Source organism: Oncorhynchus masou, chromosome 23 (genome assembly GCF_036934945.1).
Source record: "Oncorhynchus masou masou isolate Uvic2021 chromosome 23, UVic_Omas_1.1, whole genome shotgun sequence".
NCBI classification, from domain to species: Eukaryota; Metazoa; Chordata; class Actinopteri; order Salmoniformes; family Salmonidae; genus Oncorhynchus; species Oncorhynchus masou.
The window spans coordinates 11884927-11912598 of NC_088234.1; the positions used below are offsets into that span (position 1 = coordinate 11884927).

At 43.7% G+C, this 27672-nt stretch overlaps 2 protein-coding genes across 6 annotated transcripts in view; both read left to right on the top strand.

Moving 5' to 3' along the window:
• The window catches only part of LOC135510310 (NHS-like protein 2), a 153187-nt gene extending 143877 nt beyond the window's left edge, over positions 1-9310 (top strand). For 2 of the 4 annotated variants that reach the window (XM_064931141.1, XM_064931143.1), the window contains 3 exons: positions 2885-3179; positions 3451-3601; positions 3784-9310. In XM_064931141.1, coding sequence (XP_064787213.1) covers positions 2885-3179; positions 3451-3601; positions 3784-4123 — 786 coding nt within the window. In that variant the 3' untranslated portion in view covers positions 4124-9310. The remainder of the gene's footprint in view (positions 1-2884; positions 3180-3450; positions 3602-3783) is intronic. The other 2 variants (XM_064931142.1, XM_064931144.1) reach the window with 1 other exon arrangement.
• A 10815-nt stretch (positions 9311-20125) lies between these two features.
• Positions 20126-27672, top strand: part of LOC135510312 (rho GTPase-activating protein 6-like) — a 165539-nt gene continuing 157992 nt past the window's right edge. For both annotated transcript variants that reach the window (XM_064931145.1, XM_064931146.1), the window contains exon 1: positions 20126-20573. In XM_064931145.1, the coding sequence (XP_064787217.1) occupies positions 20550-20573 (24 nt within the window). In that variant the 5' untranslated portion in view covers positions 20126-20549. The remainder of the gene's footprint in view (positions 20574-27672) is intronic.

The following is a 27672-nucleotide window of genomic DNA, read 5'->3' on the forward strand; positions in this document are numbered from 1 at the left end:
GGTGCACACAGTTCGAGAGACAAATTTGATGTGACACATGGACAGACAGTGACATTTAATACCGCCTTGCACACTCTTGCCTGCATCTACTCTGATATAGGGTGTAATCATTAGTCCAACAGTTGCAATCGAGAGTTTCTATTGGACAAATTCAGGTATGTTCATTCCCGTTTTTTCCGTTTAAGAAACATTTTTTCAACAAAATCACAAATTAATACACCCGTGATCACGCGTAAACACAGTTCACTTTCATAGCAGCCACATTGTATTCCTTCTTGCATCTATGTGCTCTCCTTTCACCTCTTCCCTTCACTTGTGGACTTCAATACACAACACATCTGTTGTATGCGACCAGTCGAAAAACCTTTCCAAGCCAAACCGCTACACACAGCCTACTTTGTTGAAACCAGATTAGCTAAAGTAGTCCGTATAGCTACAAGAAGCATCGCGTTAGTAAACCCGCTTCATCAAATCAAATCAAATCAAATTTTATTTGTCACATGCACATGGTTAGCAGATGTTAATGCGAGTGTAGCGAAATGCTTGTGCTTCTAGTTCCAAAAATGCAGTAATAATCAACAAGTAATCTAACTAACAATTCCTAAACTACTGTCTTATACACAGTGTAAGGGGATAAAGAATATGTACATAAAGATATATGAATGAGTGATGGTACAGAGCAGCATAGGCAAGATACAGTAGATGGTATCGAGTACAGTATATACATATGAGATGAGTATGCAAACAAAGTGGCATAGTTAAAGTGGCTAGTGATACAGGTATTACATAAGGATGCAGTCGATGATATAGAGTACAGTATATACGTATGCATATGAGATGAATAATGTAGGGTAAGTAACATGCAGTAATGTTACAGTGTACAGTCAGTAAACAGTTACACCAGCGGGCCCCGGTGGCAATAAATTAGTAAAACCAAAAGCTTACCATGATTTGAAAGAGTCCCAGTGTTGTGTTGGAAAGTCATAGCCAGCTAGCTAACATAGCATCCCTCTGTTATAGCCAGCTAGCTAACATAGCATCCCTCTGTTTGACTAGAGTGTTTCAGTAGGCTAAACTAGCTAGCTGCATTTGCTTGCTAACTAAGTGAAACTGAAAGTGAAAAAAATGACAATCTCTCTCTCTCTCTATTTCTCCCATGCCTCTCCTTCATTTTGGAAGAAATGTATTTGTTCAAAAATGTTAAACTATTGTCTTTGTCTGTGAGTCAACGACTCACCACATGTTATGCACTGCAGAGCTAGCTAGCTGTAGCTTATTCTTACATTACGAGATTCATTCTCAAATCCTTTGATTGAGCGGATGACATGTCAGTTCATGCTTCAAGAGCGCTGATAGGTTGGAGGACGTCCTCCGGAAGTTGTCATAATTACTGTGGAAGGGGTTGTCAATGTCAATGTACCCAGAGGAGGACAGAAGCTATCAGTCCTCCGGCTACACCATGGTGCTACCTTACAGAGTGCTATTGAGGCTACTGTATATACTCAGCAAAAAAATAAACGTCCTCTCACTGTCAACTGTGTTTATTTTCAGCAAACTTAACATGTGTAAATATTTGTATGAACATAACAAGATTAAACAACTGACACATAAACCGAACAAGTTCCACAGACATGTGACTAACAGAAATGGAATAATCTGTCCCTGAACAAAGGGACAGATTATCAAAATCAAAAGTAACAGTCAGTATCTGGTGTGGCCACCAGCTGCATTAAGTACTGCAGTGCATCTCCTCCTCATGGACTGCACCAGATTTGCCAGTTCTTGCTGTGAGATGTTACCCCACTCTTCCACCAAGACACCTGCAAGTTCACTGACATGTCTGGGGGGAATGCCCCTAGCCCTCATCCTCCGATCCAACAGGTCCCAGACGTGCTCAATGGGATTGAGATCCGGGCTCTTCTCTGGCCATGGCAGAACACTGACATTCCTGTCTTGCAGAAAATCACACACAGAATGAGCAGTTTGGCTGGTGGCATTGTCATGCTGGAGTGTCATGTCAGGATGAGGCTGCAGGAAGGGTACCACATGAGGGAAGAGGATGTCTTCCCTGTAACGCACAGCGTTGAGATTGCCTGCAATGGCAACAAGTTCAGTCCGATGATGCTGTGACACACCGCCCCAGACCATGCTGGACCCTCCACCTTCAAATCGATCCCACTCCAGAGTACAGGCCTCGGTGTCAAGCTCATTCCTTTGACGATAAACGCGAATCCGACCATCACCCCTGGTAAGACAAAACCTCTACTCGTCAGTGAAGAGCACTTTTTGCCGGTCCTGTCTGGTCCAGCGACGGTGGGTTTGTGCCCATAGGCGACATTGTTGCCAGTGATGTGATGTTACAACATGCCTATCAGCCCTCAGTCCAGCCTCTCTCAGCCTACTGCGGACAGTCTGAGCACTGATGAAGGGATTGTGCGTTCCTGATGTAACTCAGTCAGTTGTTGTTGCCATTCTGTATCTGAACCCGGAGTCTCTGGTGGCACAGCTGGCGGTGCAGTACAGAGTCCTTGACCACTGCGCCACCCGGGAGGCCCCGGATAACTTTTTAAATGTTTGACCATTTACATTTTTATGAAATTCACTGAGGAGGATGGTACGCCCATTCCTCCTCTGAGGAGCCTCCACTGCTTTCCATATAATCTACATCTCTTACCTGGATGTCCTTTGACTACTTCCTGTTACAAAATAAATACTTTCACTACTTCCTGCTACAAACCAAATACTATGACTACTTCCTGCTACAAACCAAATACTATGACTACTTCCTGCTACAAACCAAATACTTTGACTACCTCCTGCTACAAACCAAATTGTCCTTTAGTTATAATGTAGACAATCCACTATTTCTGAATTTCTCCTCAAGGTTCCTCCACCAGTTCCCAAGAAGCCCAACAGTCTCCTTCTTCCCTCCAACTCCACCACGGTGCATTCCAACGGTACCACCGACAGACAGGGAACACAGATGGACGGCCCAGCCGCTCTCCGCTCTCCTGTTGGAGCGTCCCCACCTGAGGAGATTCCCGGTAAAGAGGAAAACCAGGAAAACCCGCTGGGAACAGACGAGGAGAGCTCAATTGAGTCTTCATTACAGTCTTCATTGCAGGATTGTTCTCTTACAGACCTGGAGGGGAGGATGGCCACTGTAGAGATAGGTACAGGTATGTGTATAATGACAGGGAATTAATGAATGACAATTTATTTTGATTGAATTCAGATCCTGCCAGAATAAGCAAATGTGTTCAAAACTACTGTTTCTGATTCTCTTCAGTTGTTAGTTGATGTGTAAGTGGTTGCCATAGCAATAAAAAAACACAACTACCAATACTGTTTTTATTCATCGTTAATTGTTTTCTTAATTTATTGACTGGTATTCATTAATAGAAATGTTTCTTGTCGTAGAGAGGAACTGACCATTCCTATTGTCTCCAGGTGATGATTCAGTGGAGGAGAACGTTGAGCAGAGTAGTTTGGACGTTCGTGGTAAAACGGAACTCCACATCACAGAGGAAACGGATGATGATGTTGGTGGACACACACCCAGCACACACAACGTGGAGGATCTCTTCACCAAAATACACAGGTACGCCAACAAACATACATTTATTTGGAAAACGGTTAAAAATTGTATTTAACATTCAAAGAAACAAATAACAATAATATCTACTGTGGGGTTTCCAGTATGTATGAAACACATTAACAACTAAAACTATGTTTTTTACTCTGAAAAGTCTAAAATACATTCTATTTCTCTCCTCCCTCCAGGTCGAAGAGAAAAGTCCTGGGTCGTAAAGAACCAGGGGACTCATTCGGCAGCCGCCAGAGTCTGGTCTCCCCAGTGAAGCACAGCACCAGCGGGGGTGACCTCCAAACCATGACCCTGGGCTCCACTCTGCGGTCCAGCTCGCGGAACGACATCTTCATGGCCCTGTTACAGAAGAAGGGCAGTAAGTCCAGCAGTGGAGGGACACGCCTCTCTGCCATGGAGCTCCTGAAGAGCACGAACCCCCTCGCGAGACGCATCACGGAATTCTCCACGTTGTCGGACGGAGGAGGGGATATGACCACCGGTAATAACAGGACCAGACCGTCCCAGGACCAATGAGTCCCGGACCGACCCTCTCTCTCTCTCCTACTAAAGAGATTCTTGCTGTAACCTCACCAACACCAACAGCGGGCTGGCAAAGTAGAGATTGAATATATAACCACTTGTCGACCATTGATCGACAACGTAAATGGACCATTGCTGGAAGAATGAATATCCAACCAGACCACTCAACCACTGATGAACCGACCATTAACCGCCCAACGGTTCGACACGATGTTCACAGCGGTCAACAAAGGAGTTTTGTTTCCAGACACGGTCCTTGCTGTTATGAAGGCGTTTCATTTGCTAAGGTCTCAACTCAGTCCATCCTGTTATGAATGTGTTTCATTTGCTAAGGTCTCAACTCAGTCCATCGTGTTATGAAGGCGTTTCATTTGCTAAGGTCTCAACTCAGTCCATCGTGTTATGAAGGTGTTTCATTTGCTAAGGTCTCAACTCAGTCCATCCTGTTATGAATGTGTTTCATTTGCTAAGGTCTCAACTCAGTCCATCCTGTTATGAATGTGTTTCATTTGCTAAGGTCTCAACTCAGTCCATCGTGTTATGAATGTGTTTCATTTGCTAAGGTCTCAACTCAGTCCATCCTGTTATGAATGTGTTTCATTTGCTAAGGTCTCAACTCAGTCCATCGTGTTATGAATGTGTTTCATTTGCTAAGGTCTCAACTCAGTCCATCGTGTTATGAAGGCGTTTCATTTGCTAAGGTCTCAACTCAGTCCATCGTGTTATGAATGTGTTTCATTTGCTAAGGTCTCAACTCAGTCCATCCTGTTATGAATGTGTTTCATTTGCTAAGGTCTCAACTCAGTCCATCGTGTTATGAAGGCGTTTCATTTGCTAAGGTCTCAACTCAGTCCATCGTGTTATGAAGGTGTTTCATTTGCTAAGGTCTCAACTCAGTCCATCCTGTTATGAATGTGTTTCATTTGCTAAGGTCTCAACTCAGTCCATCCTGTTATGAATGTGTTTCATTTGCTGAGTTGGAGGAATTTTGAGTCGATGCTTCGACTCATCAATCCCATTCTCGTATTTTTACGTTGCTGTGTGAATGGTACTGTGCAACCAGGTTCATTGTGTGAATACTATACTAGGGAAAGAAGGAAAGATTAGATATTACCTTCACTCTGGGAGCCTGAACGTATGACTGTCAATGATGTGGAAATGAATCTGATTCAACCATAGATACACCACCAGTGTCTACTATCAACGCGCCATCCAACAACAGCCAGATTACAGGCCAATGCTGGTCAAATAAACCACATTGAACTTAAGGCTTTTGAAAACATGGTGTGAGTATGTGTAATATTAAAAACAAGAATGGTCATATTCTATGGTTATTACGTAAAGTCCAAAACATTCTACAGGAAGATGGACAGTTGGACCTGGTACCAAGCCCTACCCCTTTACATTTGAATCAAAGCACTTGGACGACGGCATACAGAACTCGTTCACAACAACGACGGCATACAGAACTAGTTCACAACAACGACGGCAAACAGAGGTAGTTCACAACAACGACGGCATACAGAACTCGTTCACAACAACGACGGCAAACAGAGGTAGTTCACAACAACGACGGCATACAGAACTCGTTCACAACAACGACGGCAAACAGAGGTAGTTCACAACAACGACGGCATACAGAACTAGTTCACAACAACGACGGCAAACAGAGGTAGTTCACAACAACGACGGCTTACAGAACTCGTTCACAACAACGACGGCAAACAGAACTCGTTCACAACAGTGACGGCAAACAGAGGTAGTTCACAACAACGATGGCATACAGAACTTGTTCACAACAACGACGGCAGACAGAACTCGTTCACAACAGTGACGGCAAACAGAGGTAGTTCACAACAACGACGGCATACAGAACTTGTTCACAACAACGACGGCAAACAGAGGTAGTTCACAACAACGACGGCAAACAGAACCCGTTCACAACAACGACGGCATACAGAACTCGTTCACAACAACGACGGCATACAGAACTCGTTCACAACAACGACGGCATACAGAACTCGTTCACAACAACGACGGCATACAGAACTCGTTCACAACAACGACGGCATACAGAACTAGTTCACAACAACGACGGCAAACAGAACCCGTTCACAACAACGACGGCATACAGAACTCGTTCACAACAACGACGGCATACAGAACTTGTTCACAACAACGACGGCATACAGAACTAGTTCACAACAACGACGGCATACAGAACTAGTTCACAACAACGACGGCATACAGAACTCGTTCACAACAACGACAGCACATCAACGCCTCTGTCATCCGTGTTCTATGTTTGGTTTATGTTAAAAACATTTATTGCGAGATAGAAGGCCATACATATTTAACTTGCACAACGATATGCATACCCACCATATAACCTGAAATGGAACAGCTTGAACTGTTTGAAGAGACTCTGTACACTCGTCCTACAAACAGCAGTAGTACAATATAATTACTGTAGGATTAACAGTGAACAGTAGTACACACAGTCAGCAGTACACACACCCAAACCTTCCCTATGGATCTCCCCGCACTACTGTCCGCGTGTGTGTTTATGTGTTTACGTGTGCGTGCGTGCGTGCAGGAAAGGATAACCAAACGCATGCAGGAGTGATGAGTGAAAGTGTACACAGAATGGAACCTTGTGGATCATTCCTAAGGGAGAGTCTGATACAGGTTGGGTTGATTAAACAGGTTTAGACTACAGGTCTCAGTTAGGACCATTGGACTGCTACGCCAGAAAACACCCAGAGGGTTTATACTAGAGGAGGGTCATTGGGGTGTGTCTACTGTATGTGTGTGTGTGTGTCTGCAGAGAAGGGGTTAATTCATCCGTCCTAAGGAGAGGATGAAGTGGTCTGAACGTGGCTGTAATCTTTGGAGACATTCTGGACCTGAAGGGATTCTAGAACTGAGGGGATTCTAGAACTGAGGGGATTCTAGAACTGAGGGGATTCTAGAACTGAGGGGATTCTAGAAATGAGATTAGAACACACTGTTCGAACAACTATCTCAAAACTCACAGAGACAAAACAAGAATAGAGCTGTCCCCCCATCTGACATAGAGAACAATAAAAAAGGATAAGGATGCATCACCCAGTTCTTTGTGCCCTCGCCACACGCTTTCTCTCTCACAGTGTCCATGTAGTGGTGATACTGCAGCCCTTTCCTCTCCTTTACCTTCCTTCTACTCGTCTCCTCCTCCCAAGCTGGAATTCATGTTCTGTCTCTCTCTGCCCATAGTGCAGCCCCACTCCTCACCTCCCCCCTTCCTTTCATCTCCCATCCTTTCCCTCCTCCCCTCCTCCTCCCCTCCTCCTCCCCTCACCTGCTCCCTCCTTCTCTCCTCCCCCCTCCTCCTCTCCTCTTCCTCCTCCTCCCCCTCATCTCCACCCCTCCTCCCTCCCTCCTTACCCCTCCCATTCCCTCTACCATCTGAGCTTCAGGTTTACAGACGACACAGCCTGAATGTCAATGACTGCTCGGAAGAAAATGAAGGATGCCGTGTTGGCATTACGTCCAAGAGTGCTACGCTCAAATTCCTCCCCGTTTCCTCCCACTTTTACAAAGGAGTGATTTCTTTCATCCTTTCCCTGCTTTGTGCATCCATCCGTTTATCCAGACCAACCATCCATGGTACAAGTACAATAGGATGATGGATTGTCTGAAAGAACAGAGATGAAGGGACATGGATAGTGTGTGTGTGAATGTCTGAGTGTGTACGTACAGGAGAGGATAGTGGACTCTGGATCCACTAAGACTGTGAATCGAATACTGATGCTAATCTATCCATCTTTCTCACACTCCTCTTACCCTGGATAGAATGGACAGTGGATCTGTTGGTTCTGCGTTCTGTTGCTGTGACTCCTTTCACCACACGATTCCGGAACCCTTTCCTAACTGCTCCCGGCACGGAGAGTAGGGCTGTGCTTCTGAGAGTAGGGCTGTGCTTCTGTGGCTCTCAATCAGCAGGAGAAAACACAACGCCTGGTGCTATTGAGCTCGAGCGCCCCTTATGGACGAAGACAGGGAGAACCCCCCTGTTCAAATCTTACTCTATCCTTCCAACAGCATGGACCAAGACAGAGGAACCCCCCTGTTCTAACCCTGCTCTGTCCCTCAGCAACATGGACCAAGACAGGGAGAACCCCCATGTTCTAACCCTGCTCTGTCCCTCAGGAACATGGACAAAGACAGGGGGAACCCCCTTGTTCTAACCCTGCTCTGTCCCTCAGCAACATGGACCAAGACAGGGAGAACCCCCCTGTTCTAACCCTGCTCTGTCCCTCAGCAACATGGACAAAGACAGGGAGAACCCCCCTGTTCTAACCCTGCTCTGTCACTCAGCAACATGGACAAAGACAGGGGGAACCCCCTTGTTCTAACCCTGCTCTGTCCCTCAGCAACATGGACCAAGACAGGGAGAACCCCCTGTTCTAACCCTGCTCTGTCCCTCAGCAACATGGACCAAGACAGGGAGAACCCCCCTGTTCTAACCCTGCTCTGTCCCTCAGCAACATGGACAAAGACAGAGGAACCCCCCTGTTCTAACCCTGCTCTGTCCCTCAGCAACAACACAGAGACAGAACGACTCCGGATGACTATCTGAGCACTCTTTTTCTGACATCATTCCTTCAGGAAAAACCAAACAACATCTTATAAAGATGGAAGAAGAAGGAGAAAAAAAGAAAGAAAAAAAAGTAAATTATGACATTATTAATCCATAGTCAAGTGACACTTGTTTAAAATATTTAGTTACTGGAACTATATTAAAAACAACTACGAAGAAACTCAGTGTTGGTTTGCCTTGTATTCTGAAGCCTCTGTGTTTTCAGCACAGAAATAGAATGACTAGAATGGGATTTCTCTATTCAAGTCAATGAGGCCATAATGTCAAATTGCCATTGTCCAAGGTTCTATGCACCTTCTGCTCATTCTAATTCTATGGTTTTCAGCTACCTTAGTATTACACTCCCTTAGAGGTATGCAGAGTTTTTACTCTTTCTGAAGTACTGTGGTTATTACGGTAATACTGTATACTATGGTTACCATTGTCTTATACTGTGGTTATTACGGTAATACTGTATACTATGGTTACCATTGTCTTATACTGTGGTTATTACGGTAATACTGTATACTATGGTTACCATTGTCTTATACTGTGGTTATTACGGTAATACTTTATACTATGGTTACCATTGTCTTATACTGTGGTTATCACGGTAATACTGTATACTATGGTTACCATTGTCTTATACTGTGGTTATTACGGTAATACTGTATACTATGGTTACCATTGTCTTATACTGTGGTTATTACGGTAATACTGTATACTATGGTTACCATTGTCTTATACTGTGGTTATTACGGTAATACTGTATACTATGGTTACCATTGTCTTATACTGTGGTTATTACGGTAATACTGTATACTATGGTTACCATTGTCTTATACTGTGGTTATTACGGTAATACTGTATACTATGGTTACCATTGTCTTATACTGTGGTTATTACGGTAATACTGTATACTATGGTTACCATTGTCTTATACTGTGGTTATTACGGTAATACTGTATACTATGGTTACCATTGTCTTATACTGTGGTTATTACGGTAATACTGTATACTATGGTTACCATTGTCTTATACTGTGGTTATTACGGTAATACTGTATACTATGGTTACCATTGTCTTATACTGTGGTTATTACGGTAATACTGTATACTATGGTTACCATTGTCTTATACTGTGGTTATTACGGTAATACTGTATACTATGGTTACCATTGTCTTATACTGTGGTTATTACGGTAATACTGTATACTATGGTTACCATTGTCTTATACTGTGGTTATTACGGTAATACTGTATACTATGGTTACCATTGTCTTATACTGTGGTTATTACGGTAATACTGTATACTATGGTTACTACTGTAATATACTGTGGTTATTACGGTAATACTGTATACTATGGTTACCATTGTCTTATACTGTGGTTATTACGGTAATACTGTATACTATGGTTACCATTGTCTTATACTGTGGTTATTACAGTAATACTGTATACTATTGTTACTAATATCATCTACTGTGCCTATTACGGTTATTACGGTAATACTGTATACTATGGATACTACTGTCATTACTGTGCTTATTACGGTTATTACGGTAATACTGTATTCGGTGGTCATATACTATGGTTATTACAGTAATGGTCATCACTATTCCTACTACTATTAATCTCTGCTGTACCTCTATATTCTTCACGAAAAACAAGTACCATGATAGAGAGAAACAAGAGGGAGAGAGAAAGAAGAGGGAGAGAGAAAGAAAGAGAGAGAGAGAGAGAAAGAAGAGGGAGAGAGAAAGAAGAGGGAGAGAGAAAGAAGAGGGAGAGAGAAAGAAAGAGAGGGAGAAAGAGAGAGAGAGAGAAAGGGAGTTGGAGAAGAGAAATAGATGACTTAACCCAAGACCGTGATGGCTTAGTACTTATTATATACTGTAACGCTCAATCTGGTTACAGATTCTAGCCCTAAACACACACACACACACACACACACACACACACACACACACACACACACACACACACACACACACACACACACACACACACACACACACACACACACACTAATCAAACGTGTAGGACTGTGCAGTTGGTAGAGAATTACAGAGTATGGGAGGAGAAGAGAAAGGCTTGGAGGAGGAAGAATGGGATAGAGGGAGAGGAGGAGGTTGACATTTGACTGGTGGATATTTGACTCCTCTGAAAGAGGGGTCCACAGTTGGATTAATACAAGCTCCATCCATCTTGTTCTTCTCCCCCCCTATTTTTCTTCTCATCTCCCCTCCCCTTTTTTCTTCTCTCCCTCCCCTTTTTTCTTCTCTCCTCCCCTCCCCTTTTTTCTTCTCTCCCTCCCCTTTTTTCTTCTCTCCTCCTCCCCTCCCCTTTTTTCTTCTCTCCCTCCCCTTTTTCTTCTCCCCTCCCCTCTCCCCCTCTCTTTTTCTTCTCCCCCTCCCCTCTCCCCCTCTCTTTTTCTTCTCTCCTCCCCTCCCCTTTTTCTTCTCTCCCTCCCCTTTTTTCTTCTCTCCTCCCCTCTTCCCCTCTCTTTTTCTTCTCTCCTCCCCTCCCCTTTTTTCTTCTCTCCCTCCCCTTTTTTCTTCTCTCCTCCCCTCTTCCCCTCTCTTTTTCTTCTCTCCTCCCCTCCCCTTTTTTCTTCTCTCCCTCCCCTTTTTTCTTCTCCCCTCCCCTCCCCCTCTCTTTTTTCTTCTCCCCTCCCCTCTCCCCCTCTCTTTTTTCTTCTCTCCTCCCCTCCCCTTTTTTCTTCTCTCCCTCCCCTTTTTCTTCTCTCCTCCCCTCTTCCCCTCTCTTTTTCTTCTCTCCTCCCCTCCCCTTTTTTCTTCTCTCCCTCCCCTTTTTTCGTCTCTCCTCCCCTCTCCCCCCTCTCCTTTTTTGTTGTTTTGTGACTCATATGGAGAACACGCTAAGCTTTCCACAAACTCCCCACAGAACAATACAAGTCTGGAAGAGAGAGAAAGAGAGAGAGAGATACAGAGAGAGAGAGAGAGAGAAAGAGAGAGGAAGAGAGAGAGAGGGGGAGAGAGACAGAGAGAGACAGAGTGAGAGAGAGAGGGGGAGAAAGAAACAGAAAGAAATGTCCACTTGCCAGTTTGTGTTTTATATCTTGTTTCTGCGTCGACATCAAACTGCCACATAACAAGCTGTTACCAACCATCTGGTCATCATGACGCTATACAAACAAACAGAAATATAATTCTTGATCTTAAATGACACCCTATTCCCTATCTAGTGCACTACTTCTACATACACTGTTAGATAAGAATGTGCAAAAAAGGTTCCTCAGTTGTCTCCAAAGGAGAACCCTTTGAAGAACCTTTTTTGGTTCCTGGTAGAACCATTTTGGTTCCAGGTAGAACCCCTTTGAGTTCCATGTAGAACCCCTTTTCACAGAGGTTTCACCATGGAGCCCAAAAGAGTTTTACCTGGAACTAAAAAGGGTTCTACCAGGAACCAAAAAGGGTTCGACCAGGAACCAAAAAGGGTTCGACCAGGTACCAAAAAGGGTTCTTCAATGGGTAGATTGGCTCTGGTCAAAAGTAGTGCACTGGAATAGTGAGACACTGTCATCTGAGATTTGTTCACACCCTCTAAAGCAACAGTATGTGTTAATCTGTATATACTATGAAAAATACCATCAGACTGCCTGTATTCAAATTACATATGGAGCTGATAGCATGATTAGGGCCAGGAGTTTTTTACGGAGATACATTTCTGTCAAACCATTTCATTAATTCAACAACATTTTGACTGATATCTATCACGGGATTGTTCCTCACCACATCACCTGAACATGCAAGACGATCTCTGGGCCCTAGTTAAATGCTGTCATCAAGCAAATAGCAGACAACTATTACTAGTAGGGGCCTGGAATTTGTCCCAGTCAGGTCACGCGGTCAGGGAAAACTCCTGGCCCTAAGTATACCGAACAAAATATAAACGCAACAATTTCAGAGAGTTTACTGAGTTACAGTTCATATAAGGAAATCAGTCAAATGACATAAATTCATGAAGCCCTAATCTATGGATTTCACATAACTGGGCAGGGGAGCCAGGCCCAGACAATCAGAATGTGTTTTTTCCCACAATAGAGCTTTATTACAGACAGAAATACTCCTCAGTTTCATCAGCTGTCCGGGTGGCTGGTCTCAGACGATCCCACAGATGAAGGAGTCGGATGTTGAGGTCCTGGGCTGGCGTGGTTGCACGTGATCGGCGGTTGTGAGGCTGGTTGGAAGTACTGTCGAATTCTTTAAAACAACATTGGAGGCGGTTTAGGGTAGAGAAATGAACATTCAATTCCCTGGCAACAGCTCTGGTGGACATTCCTGCAGTCAGTATGCCAATTGCACGCTCCCTCAAAACTTGAGACATCTGTGGCATTGTGTTGTGTGACAAAACTGCCTTTTATTGTCCCCCAGCACAAGGTGCACCTGTGCCAATTGCACGCTCCCTCAAAATTTGAGACATCTGTGGCATTGTGTTGTGTGACAAAACTGCCTTTTATTGTCCCCCAGCACAAGGTGCACCTGTGCCAATTGCACGCTCCCTCAAAATTTGAGACATCTGTGGCATTGTGTTGTGTGACAAAACTGCCTTTTATTGTCCCCAGCACAAGGTGCACCTGATCGCGCTGTTTAATCAGCTTCTTGATATGCAACACCTGTCAGGTGAATGGATTACCTTGGCAAAGGAGAAATGCTCACTAACATGGATGTAAACAAATTTGTGCCCAAAATCTGAGAGAAATAAGCGTTTCATGCGTATGGAAAATGTCTGGGATATTTTATTTCAGCTCATGAAACATGCGACCAGCACTTTACATGTTGCGTTTATATTTTTGTTCAGTATATAACAGAGGACTAGAAAACTGCTCCCAGAGCTGTGGCTGTACAGGACCAGGACTCATAACCACAAAGCATCTCAGAGCAGGAGTGCTGATCTAGGATCAGGTCCACCCTGTATCCATGTAATCTTAGTCATTATGATTTAAAAGTGAAAACTGATCCTCGATCAGTACTCTTGCTCTGAGACGCTTTGTGTAAATGGGCCCAGGACAGTAATAAAGTTTGAAGTAAAAAACACGTACAGAAAACGCCCCCTTACCCACACAAAATAAGAGGTTGGAGTATTACACTACTCAAAAGAGAAAGAAAGAGAGAGTTCTTGAAATTATTATATTTTGTTATTTCTCATTGGAAGGACATCATTTAAATAAAAAATTGTAAGTGCATATATTATGATTAGGAAAGTTATCCACCTTCATTTTCAGATCCAGCAGTGTGGTTTATGTAGCTGTTGGTTGAACCACATGCAGCTATATATGTCTTGCCAATGTCATGAAAATTATTATATCATTCAAATAAATTATTTTTCTTGCTTATAACTGCTTGTTTTCTATGGATGTTGATTGAATTTCTTCCGACCAGTTATTATCGTATCTGAGCTTCCTGAATTAAAGAACATTGCTGGGGGAAAACAGGCTCTATGATCCTATGTCTCTATAAGACAAAATGAGAAGTCATCCAAATCCCAGGAATCTTTTTCAATTTCACCAACGATGTGCCTTTTTCAGTCACCGACACTGAGCAACACTTAATATATTATAATACACTGAGAGTACAAAACATTAAGGACACCTGCTCTTTCCATGACATAGACTGATGTATTAGTCTGTCTATATTCCAGACTGTGTAGTCTATATGTGTAGTGGTGGGAGTCTGTATTTCAGACTGTGTAGTCTATATGTGTAGTGGTGGGAGTCTGTATTTCAGACTGTGTAGTCTATATGTGTAGTGGTGGGAGTCTGTCTGTATTCCAGAATGTGTAGTCTGTCTGCGTGATGTTAGTAGTCTATCTGCATAGTGGTGGTAGTCTATCTGCATAGTGGTGGTAGTCTATCTGCATAGTGGTGGTAGTCTGTCTGCGTGGTGGTGGTAGTCTATCTGCATAGTGGTGGTAGTCTATCTGTGTGGTGGTGGTAGTCTATCTGCATAGTGGTGGTAGTCTATCTGCATAGTGGTGGTAGTCTATCTGCATAGTGGTGGTAGTCTGTCTGCGTGGTGGTGGTAGTCTATCTGCATAGTGGTGGTAGTCTATCTGCATAGTGGTGGTAGTCTATCTGCATAGTGGTGGTAGTCTATCTGTGTGGTGGTGGTAGTCTGTCTGTATTTCCCTCAGATTAACATCTGTAACTAGAGGAAGGGTATTTCTATAACGAGCTGAGTTCACAGAGACGTAACAGCTCATTATTCATACCAAAACAAACTTATATAACATAGTGCTTTCGTCCCAAATGAAACCCTGTTCCCTACATAGTGCCTTCGTCCCAAATGGCACCCTGTTCCCTACATAGTGCACTACCTTTGACCCGTTTAAAAATAAAAAGTAGTGCACTACATAGGAAATTGAGTGCTGATCTAAGTCCCTCGCCTGTAGGAAACTACTAGAGTCTGTCACCACCTAGTGGACAGTTCACTCTAGTCAAATATGATTTTATTAGTCACATGCCCCGAGTACATCAGGTGTCAGCACCCTCAAGTTCCTTGGTGTCCACATCACCAACAAACTAACATGGTCCAAGCACACCATGACAGTCGTGAAGCGGGCACCACATTGGAGATAAAAGGTACTACGGTTTTATTGATGCAGTCCTGTTGCCTTTGGTGGCGTTGGTGGAATTTTGACAGCTATTCCAAGGGTTCTATTCTAGAATTAGATTCCCATGGGATTGGCAGCAGTTGGGATGTTTAAAATCACCATTGAACATCACTGTGGTCCCATATGATTGTTCTCAGTCCAAAACAGAAATATATATGTTATGCATACCGATTATAAACACCTCATGCTGGAAATGCTATTGCTATTTGATATGTAATCCCAATAATGCCATAAACCTATTCAGTAATGCAATACAGTTATCCTGACAATTCTGCGCAATTCTGGGATTGCAATTTTATACCTATATAATCTGAAGTAATTTTGGTCAGTTCTTCCTAATCCAGTGGCAGCAGGATCATAACGTCTAGAGATAGGTGAGCCCGTATGTGTATATATATTGTCTGTATTAGTGGTCGACCGATTATGATTTTTCAACGCCGATACCGATATCGATTATTGGAGGACCAAAAAAGCCAATACCGATTTAATGGCCGATTTTTTAAAAACGTTTTATTTGTAATAATGATAATTACAACAATACTGAATAAACACTTATTTTAACTTAATATAATACAACAATAGAATGAATTTAGCCTCAAGTAAATAATAAAACATGTTCAATTTGGTTTAAATAATGCAAAAACAAAGTGTTGGAGAAGAAAGTAAAAGTGCAATATGTGCCATGTAAGAAAGCTAACGTTTCAGTTCCTTGCTCAGAACATGAGAACATATGAGTCTTCAATATTCCCAGGTAAGAAGTTTTAGGTTGTAGTTATTATAGGAATTATAGGACTATTTCCCTCTATACCATTTGTATTTCATTAACCTTTGACTATTAGATGTTCTTATAGGCACTTTAGTATTGCCAGTGTAACAGTATAGCTTCCCTTCCTCTCCTCGCTCCTCCCTGGGCTCGAACCAGGAACACAACGACAACAGCCACCCTCGAAGCAGCGTTACCCATGCAGAGCAAGGGGAAGAACTACTGGAAGGCTCAGAGCGAGTGACGTTTAAAACGCTATTAGCGCACGCTAACTTGCTAGCCATTTCACATCGGTTACACCAGCCTAATCTCGGGAGTTGATAGGCTTGAAGTCATAAACAGCGCAATGCTTGACGCACAATGAAGAGCTGCTGGCAAAATGCATGAAAGTGCTGTTTGAATGTATGTTTACGCGCCTGCTTCTGCCTACCACCGCTCAGTCAGATACTTAGATACTTGTATGCTCAGTCAGATTATATGCAACGCAGGACACGCTAGATAATATCTAGTAATATCATCAACCATGTGTTGTTAACTAGTGATTATGATTGATTGTATTTTATAAGATAAGTTTAATGCTAGCTAGAAACTTACCTTGGCTTACTGCATTCACATAACAGGCAGTCTCCTTGTGGAGTGCAACGAGAGAGAGGCAGGTCGTTATTGCGTAAGACTAGTTAACTGTAAAGTTGCAAGATTGGATCCCCCGAGCTGACAAGGTGAAAATCTGTCGTTCTGCCCCTGAACAAGACAATTAACCCACCGTTCCTAGGCCGTCATTGAAAATAAGAATATGTTCTTAACTGACTTGCCTAGTTAAATAAAGGTCCAATTTCTTTAATAATTGTTTTTAAATCGGCAAATCGGTTGCCCAAAAATACTGATTTCCGATAGTTATGAAAACTTGAAATCGGCCCTAACTAATCGGCCATTCCGATTAATCGGTCGACCTCTAGCCTGTAAATATAGTGTGTATATATAGTGTGTGTATGTATAGTGTGTATATATAGTGTGTGTCTATATATATTGTGTGTATATATCGTGTGTGTACTGTATGTATAGTGTGTGTATATATAGTGTGTGTATATATAGTGTGTGTCAGTGTGTGTATATATAATGTGTGTATATAAAGTGTGTGTATATAAAGTGTATATATAGTGTGTGTGTGTATATAGTGTGTGTATTTATAGTGTGTGTATTTATAGTGTGTGTATTTATGGCGTGTGTATTTATGGTGTGTGTATATATAGTGTGTGTGTATATAAAGTGTATATATAGTGTGTGTATTTATAGTGTGTGTATTTATAGTGTGTGTATTTATGGCGTGTGTATTTATGGTGTGTGTATATATAGTGTGTGTATATAAAGTGTGTATATAGTGTGTGTAGTTATAGTGTGTGTGTATATAGTGTGTGTATATAGTCTTTCTCTCTCTCTCTCTCTCTCTCTCTCTCTCTCTCTCTCTCTAATATAAGGGCTTTATTGGCAAGGGAAACATATGTTAACATTGCCAAAGCAAGTGAATGAGATAATAAACAAAAGTGGCAACAGGCAACGTCTTGCTGCTCAGATGAAACACAATGATATTTCACCCAGTAAGAGTTAATCAAAATTGGGTTTGTTATCAAATTCTTTATTGGTTTGTGTAATCTGATATGGTTTTACATTTGGCAGGAAGTTAGGAAGTGCAGCTCAGCATCCACCTAATTTTGTGGGCAGTGTAAATATAGTCTTCTCTTGAGAGCCAAGTCTGCTTACGGCGGCCTTTCTCAATAGCAAGGCTATGCTCACTGAGTCTGTACATGGTCAAAACTTTCCTTAAGTTTGCGTCAGTTACAGTGGTCAGGTAATCTGCCACTGTGTACTCTCTGTTTAGGACCAAATAACATTATAGTTGCTCCGTTTCTTTGTTAATTCTTCACAATGTGTCAATAATTATCTTTTTGTTTTCTCATGATTTGCTTGGGTCTAATTGTGTTGCTGTCCTGGGGTTCTGTGGGGTGTATTTGTGTTTGTTAACAGGGCCCCAGGGCCAGCTTGCTTAGGGAACTCTTCTCCATTTTAATGTCTCTGTAGGTGATGGCTTTGTTAGGGAAGGTTTGGGAATCGCTTCCTTTTAGGTGGTTGTAGAATTTAATGGCTCTTTCCTGGATTTTGATAATTAGCGGGAATTGGCTATTTGGTGTTTTACGTTGTACACGGATGATGTTTTTGCAAAATTCTGCATGCAGAGTCTCAATTTGGTGTTTGTGCCATTTTGTGATTTCTTGGTTGGTATGCGGACCTCAGACCTCACAACCATAAATGGCAATGGGGTTCTATAACGGATTTAAGTATTTTTAGCCAGATGCTAATTGGTATGTCAAATTTTATGTTCCTTTTTATGGCATAGAAGGCACTTCTTGCCTTGTCTTTCAGCTCGTTCACAGCTTTGTGGAAGTTACCTGTGGCGCTGATGTTTAGGCTGAGGTATGTATAGTTTTTTGTGTGCTCTAGGGCAACAGCATCTAGATGGAATTTGTATTTGTGGTCCTGGTGACTGGAACACATTTATTTTGGTCTTACTGATATTTACTGTCTGGGCCCAGGTCTGACAGTATCTATGCAGAAGATCTAGGTGCTGCTGCAGGCCCTCCTTGGTTGGGGACATATGCACCAAATCATCAGCAAACAGTGGACATTTGACCTCAGATTCTAGTAGGGTGAGGCCGGGTGCTGCAGACTGTTCTCGTGCCCTCGCCAATTTGTTGATATATATGTTGAAGAGGGTGGGGCTTAAGCTGCATCCCTGTCTCACCCCACGGCCCTGTGAAAAGAAATATATGTTTTTTTGTGCCAATTTTAACCGCAACCTTGTTGTTGGTGTACATGGATTTTATAATATAATGCTATATGTTTTTCATCATATAATGCTATATGGATTTTATCATATAATACTATATGTTTTTTTTGAAAACTATAAGCTTTTTTGAAAACAAAGCATGAGAAAGAAGACATTACCTTTGTTTTGGTTAGATTTTTTGTCAATTAGGGTGTGCAGGGTGAATACGTGGTCTGTCGTAGGGTAATTTGGTAAAAAGCCAATTTGACATTTGCTCATTACATTGTTTTCACTGAGGAAATGTACGAGTCTGCTGATAATGCTAAAGAGCTTAAGTATAGCCAATTGGAATTTGTGGTTTGTATATTTTATAATTTCATTTTGGATGCCATCAACACAACAGGCCTTTTTGGGTTGGAGGGTTTGTATTTAGTCCTGTAGTTCATTCAATGTAATTGGAGAATCCAATGGGTTCTGCTAGTCTTTAATAGTTGATTCTATGATTTGTATTTGATAATGTATATCTTGCTGCTGTTTGCTCTTTGTTATGGTGCCAAAAAGATTGGATAAGTGGTTTACTGATATATCTCGGTTTTGGAAATATAACTCTTCGTGTTGTTGTTTGTTTAGAGTTTTCACATTTTTCCAGAAGTGGTTTGAGTCTATGGATTCTTCAATTACGTTGAGCTGATTTCTGACGTGCTGTTCCTTCTTTTTCCGTAGTGTATTTCTGTATTGTTTTAGTGATTCACCATAGTGAATGTGTAGATTCAGGTTTTCTGGGTCTCTATGTTTTTGGTTGGACATGTTTCTCAGTTTCTTTCTTAGGTTTTTTGTTCTTCATCAAACCATTTGTCATTGTTGTTAATTTTCTTCTGTTTTCTGTTTGACATTTTTAGATTTGATAGGGAAGCTGAGAGGTCATATATACTGTACTGTTTAGATTTTCTACTGCAAAGTTTACACCTTCACTATTAGAGTGAAATGTTTTGTCCAGGAAGTTGTCTAAAAGGGATTGAATTTGTTGTTGCCTAACTGTCTCTCTCGCTCTCTCTCTCTCTCTTTCTCTCTCTCTCTCTCTCCACGCTTCCTGTTTCTTAACGCACAGTGAACACCGCGCGTTATCTGTCACATAACACACACTCTTTCTCTCTCACAATACACATGCGGTGGCCGCAAATGCAGGAAGCACAGCTCTATCATCAGACAGTGGAAACACAACCACAACATGCAGGGCTGAAGCTGTTCGTTCACTGAAGGACAACTCTACTGACCAATAGTTGTTGTTTTTACAGATGAGAAGGAGAGAGAAGAAACACTTACTGTCTGAGACCTGAGAAGAAAGGAAAGGAGAAGAGGATATAGTAAATGAGAGATACTTTACTGCTTTCTCTGAGACCTGAGGACAAGAGAAGAGAGGAGATGATATAGTAAAAGAGAGATACTTTACTCCTTTCTCTGAGACCTGAGGACAAGAGAAGAGAGGACACAAGAAGAGACAGTATTTTTGTGTTATGATTTTAGTCTCTGATGGAGGATGTTCTTCAGTGATGCAGATGTAACAGCCTGTGAGTGAGGACATGCAATTCTACTACGTATACGTGGTAAGTCTGTGTGTGTGCTGGTGTGTGTGTGTATCTAAACTAGCACACTACTTAGAATTAAGCAATGTATTGCTAGGTATGAACAGTAGTGTGTTGGGTAGTAACAGTAGTGTACTGGGTATCAACAGTAGTGTACTGGGTATCAACAGTAGTGTACTGGGTATCAACAGTAGAGTACTGGGTAGTAACAGTAGTGTACTGGTATGAACAGTAGTGTTCTGGGTATCAACAGTAGTGTACTGGGTAGTAACAGTAGTGTACTGGGTATCAACAGTAGTGTACTGGGTATCAACAGTAGTGTGCTGGGTATCAACAGTAGTGTACTGGGTATCAACAGTAGTGTACTGGGTATCAACAGTAGTGTACTGGGTATGAACAGTAGTGTACTGGGTATCAACAGTAGTGTGCTGGGTATCAACAGTAGTGTACTGGGTATCAACAGTAGAGTACTGGGTATGAACAGTAGTGTACTGGGTAGTGACAGTAGTGTACTGGGTATCAACAGTAGTGTACTGGGTAGTGACAGTAGTGTACTGGGTATCAACAGTAGTGTACTGGGTATGAACAGTAGTGTACTGGGTATCAACAGTAGTGTACTGGGTATCAACAGTAGAGTACTGGTTAGTACCAGTTGTGTACTGGGTATAAACAGTAGTGTACTGGGTATCAACAGTAGTGTACTGGGTATCAACAGTAGTGTACTGGGTATCACCAGTAGTGTGCTGGGTATCAACAGTAGTGTACTGGGTATCAACAGTAGTGTACTGGGTATCAACAGTAGTGTACTGGGTATCAACAGTAGTGTACTGGGTATCAACAGTAGAGTACTGGGTAGTAACAGTAGTGTACTGGTATGAACAGTAGTGTACTGGGTATCAACAGTAGTGTACTGGGTATCAACAGTAGTGTACTGGGTATCAACAGTAGTGTATTGGGTATCAACAATAGTGTACTGGGTATCTACAGTAGTGTACTGGGTAGTAACAGTAGTGTACTGGGTATCAACAGTAGTGTACTGGGTATCAACAGTAGTGTACTGGGTATCAACAGTAGTGTACTGGTATCAACAGTAGTGTGCTGGGTATGAACAGTAGTGTGCTGGGTATCAACAGTAGTGTACTGGGTATCAACAGTAGTGTGCTGGGTATCAACAGTAGTGTACTGGGTATCAACAGTAGTGTGTTGGGTAGTAACAGTAGTGTACTGGGTATCAACAGTAGTGTACTGGGTATCAACAGTAGTGTGTTGGGTAGTAACAGTAGTGTGCTGGGTAGTAACAGTAGTGTACTGGGTATCAACAGTAGTGTGTTGGGTAGTAACAGTAGTGTGCTGGGTATCAACAGTAGTGTACTGGGTATCAACAGTAGTGTACTGGGTATCAACAGTAGTGTGCTGGGTATCAACAGTAGTGTACTGGGTATCTACAGTAGTGTACTGGGTATCAACAGTAGTGTGCTGGGTAGTAACAGTAGTGTGCTGGGTATCAACAGTAGTGTACTGGGTATCAACAGTAGTGTACTGGGTATCAACAGTAGTGTACTGGGTATCAACAGTAGTGTACTGGGTATCAACAGTAGTGTGCTGGGTATCAACAGTAGTGTACTGGGTATCAACAGTAGTGTACTGGGTATCAACAGTAGTGTAGTGGGTATCAACAGTAGTGTACTGGGTATATACTCTGTATATACAGTAGCCTATTTCTGACTCCACGTCAACTACTCGTAGCATGTTCTGCTAGGAGTTAGCTGCTGTCTGTCTTCACATCATCATGATCACAGTTCATATTGTCTTTCCGGCATCTTACTACCAGTGGAGGCCACTGAGGGGAGGACGGCTCATAATAATGGCTGGAATAGAGTGTCTCCTTCAATGAAACACAATAAACCTCAGGGGTAGTTCCATCAGCCTTTGGAACAATATTAAATAGCTGGCAACTGTGAATGAACTTCTTACTTAGTATGTCTTGTACAGCCGTCCATTAATACAACACAATCAGCCTAGAGCCCACTGTATAAAGCAGCACAGCATCACTACCGTATAGAGCATCACAGCATCACTACCGTATAGAGCATCACAGCATCACTACTGTATAGAGCATCACATCATCACTACTGTATAGAGCATCACAGCATCACTACTGTATAGAGCATCACATCATCACTACTGTATAGAGCACCACCACTGTATGGAGCATCACAGTATCACTACTGTATAGAGCATCACAGCGTCACTACTGTATGGAGCATCACAGCATCACTACTGTATAGAGCATCACATCATCACTACTGTATGGAGCATCACAGCATCACTACTGTATGGAGCATCACAGCATCACTACTGTATGGAGCATCACAGCATCACTACTGTATAGAGCATCACATCATCACTACTGTATGGAGCATCACAGCATCACTACCGTATACAGCATCACAGCATCACTACTGTATAGAGCATCACAACATCACTACTGTATAGAGCATCACATCATCACTACTGTATAGAGCATCACAGCATCACTACCGTATACAGCATCACAGCATCACTACCATATACAGCATCACAGCATCACTACTGTATAGAGCATCACAGCATCACTACCGTATACAGCATCACAGCATCACTACTGTATAGAGCACCACCACTGTATGGAGCATCACAGCATCACTACCGTATAGAGCATCACAGCATCACTACCGTATAGAGCATCACAGCATCACTACTGTATAGAGCATCACAGCATCACTACTGTATGGAGCATCACAGCATCACTACCGTATACAGCATCACAGCATCACTACTGTATAGAGCATCACAGCATCACTACCGTATACAGCATCACAGCATCACTACCATATACAGCATCACAGCATCACTACTGTATAGAGCACCACCACTGTATGGAGCATCACAGCATCACTACCGTATAGAGCATCACAGCATCACTACCGTATAGAGCATCACAGCATCACTTCTGTATAGAGCATCACAGCATCACTACCATATACAGCATCACAGCATCACTACTGTATAGAGCACCACCACTGTATGGAGCATCACAGCATCACTACCGTATAGAGCATCACAGCATCACTACTGTATAGAGCATCACAGCATCACTACCGTATAGAGCATCACAGCATCACTACCGTATAGAGCATCACAGCATCACTACTGTATAGAGCATCACAGCATCACTACTGTATGAAGCATCACAGCATCACTACCGTATAGAGCATCACAGCATCACTACTGTATGGAGCATCACAGCATCACTACCGTATAGAGTATCACAGCATCACTACTGTATGGAGCATCACAGCATCACTACCGTATAGAGCATCACAGCATCAAAGTATGTCTTGCATTTTGCACCTGAGGAGCTGCTCGCATTGTTAATATTGCAAGGAGAACCTGCTTCTATTCATGATAATTAATTTTATACATAAAGCACATTTCAGGCACCCAAGGCACACCCCAACATGATCAACATAAAGTAGACAACAAATCACCGAAGTCACGATATTAAAAACATACCGTGCACAGATGCAAAGCACATTGTTTCACAACGTGTTTTTGTAAGTATGATTTCATTACAGGGAAAAGTGTTTTTCTAATGATTATTTAAGAGTATTACACTTTAACGGATAAACAGTAGTTTCTGTTTCACCCCCCTGGAGTCAATGTCGGATTCGCCTAATAAAGGGTTTTATATCTTCCCTCTGGGAGGATCAGTGATATGAAATCTCTCCTCTTAAACCGATTCATGGTTCATTGAAGTGAATGACCGATCGCATACTGCCGCTTGCAGTGGAGAGGGGATGAAACCATGGCCCTGACATTGCTACATGTAGATCAGCATCTGTGGATCCACTCTTGACGACTTTCTCCAGGAGTTGATGTGTGTTTGACTGAACCTCCACCCTCCACCACTGACAATCTAACCCTCCACCACTGACAATCTAACCCTCCACCACTGACAATCTAACCCTCCACCACTGACAATCTAACCCTCCACCACTGACAATCTAACCCTCCACCACTGACAATCTAACCCTCCACCATTGACAATCTAACCCTCCTCCCTCCACCACTGAAAATCTAACCCTCCACCCTCCACCACTGACAATCTAACCCTCCACCCTCCACCACTGACAATTTAACCCTCCACCACTGACAATTTAACCCTCTTCCCCCCAACACTGACAATCTAACCCTCCACCACTGACAATCTCACCCTCCACCCTCCACCACTGACAATCTAACCCTCCACCACTGACAATCTAACCCTCCACCACTGACAATCTAACCCTCCACCACTGACAATCTAACCCTCCTCCCTCCACCACTGACAATCTTACCCTCCACCACTGACAATCTAACCCTCCTCCCTCCACCACTGACAATCTAACCCTCCTCCCTCCACCACTGACAATCTAACCCTCCACCACTGACAATCTAACCCTCCTCCCTCCACCACTGACAATCTAACCCTCCTCCCTCCACCACTGACAATCTAATCCTCCACCACTGACAATCTAACCCTCAACTACTGACAATCTAACCCTCCTCCCTCCACCACTGACAATCTAACCCTCCTCCCTCCACCACTGACAATCTAACCCTCCTCCCTCCACCACTGACAATCTAACCCTCCTCCCTCCACCATTGACAATCTAACCCTCCTCCCTCCACCACTGACAATCTAACCCTCCTCCCTCCACCACTGACAATCTAACCCTCCACTACTGACAATCTAACCCTCCTCCCTCCACCACTGACAATCTAACCCTCCTCCCTCCACCACTGACAATCTAACCCTCCACTACTGACAATCTAACCCTCCACCCTCCACCACTGACAATCTAACCCTCCTCCCTCCACCACTGACAATCTAACCCTCCACTACTGACAATCTAACCCTCCACCCTCCACCATTGACAATCTAACCCTCCACTACTGACAATCTAACCCTCCTCCCTCCACCATTGACAATCTAACCCTCCTCCCTCCACCACTGACAATCTAACCCTCCTCCCTCCACTACTGACAATCTAACCCTCCTCCCTCCACCACTGACAATCTAACCCTCCTCCCTGCACCACTGACAATCTAACCCTCCACTACTGACAATCTAACCCTCCTCCCTCCACCACTGACAATCTAACCCTCCTCCCTCCACCACTGACAATCTAACCCTCCTCCCTCCACCACTGACAATCTAACCCTCCACCCTCCACCACTGACAATCTAACCCTCCTCCCTCCACCACTGACAATCTAACCCTCCTCCCTCCACCACTGACAATCTAACCCTCCACCCTCCACCACTGACAATCTAACCCTCCACATTCCACCACTGACAATCTAACCCTCCTCCCTCCACCACTGACAATCTAACCCTCCTCCCTCCACCACTGACAATCTAACCCTCCACCACTGACAATCTAACCCTCCTCCCTCCACCACTGACAATCTAACCCTCCTCCCTCCACCACTGACAATCTAACCCTCCACCCTCCACCATTGACAATCTAACCCTCCACCCTCCACCACTGACAATCTAACCCTCCACCCTCCACCACTGACAATCTAACCCTCCACCACTGACAATCTAACCCTCCTTCCTCCACCACTGACAATCTAACCCTCCACCCTCCACCACTGACAATCTAACCCTCCTCCCTCCACCACTGACAATCTAACCCTCCTCCCTCCACCACTGACAATCTAACCCTCCACCCTCCACCACTGACAATCTAACCCTCCACCCTCCACCACTGACAATCTAACCCTCCTCCCTCCACCACTGACAATCTAACCCTCCTCCCTCCACCACTGACAATCTAACCCTCCACCACTGACAATCTAACCCTCCTCCCTCCACCACTGACAATCTAACCCTCCTCCCTCCACCACTGACAATCTAACCCTCCACCCTCCACCATTGACAATCTAACCCTCCACCCTCCACCACTGACAATCTAACCCTCCACCCTCCACCACTGACAATCTAACCCTCCTCCCTCCACCACTGACAATCTAACCCTCCACCCTCCACCACTGACAATCTAACCCTCCACCACTGACAATCTAACCCTCCTCCCTCCACCACTGACAATCTAACCCTCCTCCCTCCACCACTGACAATCTAACCCTCCACCCTCCACCATTGACAATCTAACCCTCCACCCTCCACCACTGACAATCTAACCCTCCTCCCTCCACCACTGACAATCTAACCCTCCTCCCTCCACCACTGACAATCTAACCCTCCACCCTCCACCACTGACAATCTAACCCTCCTCCCTCCACCACTGACAATCTAACCCTCCTCCCTCCACCACTGACAATCTAACCCTCCACCCTCCACCACTGACAATCTAACCCTCCACATTCCACCACTGACAATCTAACCCTCCTCCCTCCACCACTGACAATCTAACCCTCCTCCCTCCACCACTGACAATCTAACCCTCCACCACTGACAATCTAACCCTCCTCCCTCCACCACTGACAATCTAACCCTCCTCCCTCCACCACTGACAATCTAACCCTCCACCCTCCACCATTGACAATCTAACCCTCCACCCTCCACCACTGACAATCTAACCCTCCACCCTCCACCACTGACAATCTAACCCTCCACCACTGACAATCTAACCCTCCTTCCTCCACCACTGACAATCTAACCCTCCACCCTCCACCACTGACAATCTAACCCTCCTCCCTCCACCACTGACAATCTAACCCTCCTCCCTCCACCACTGACAATCTAACCCTCCACCCTCCACCACTGACAATCTAACCCTCCACCCTCCACCACTGACAATCTAACCCTCCTCCCTCCACCACTGACAATCTAACCCTCCTCCCTCCACCACTGACAATCTAACCCTCCACCACTGACAATCTAACCCTCCTCCCTCCACCACTGACAATCTAACCCTCCTCCCTCCACCACTGACAATCTAACCCTCCACCCTCCACCATTGACAATCTAACCCTCCACCCTCCACCACTGACAATCTAACCCTCCACCCTCCACCACTGACAATCTAACCCTCCTCCCTCCACCACTGACAATCTAACCCTCCACCCTC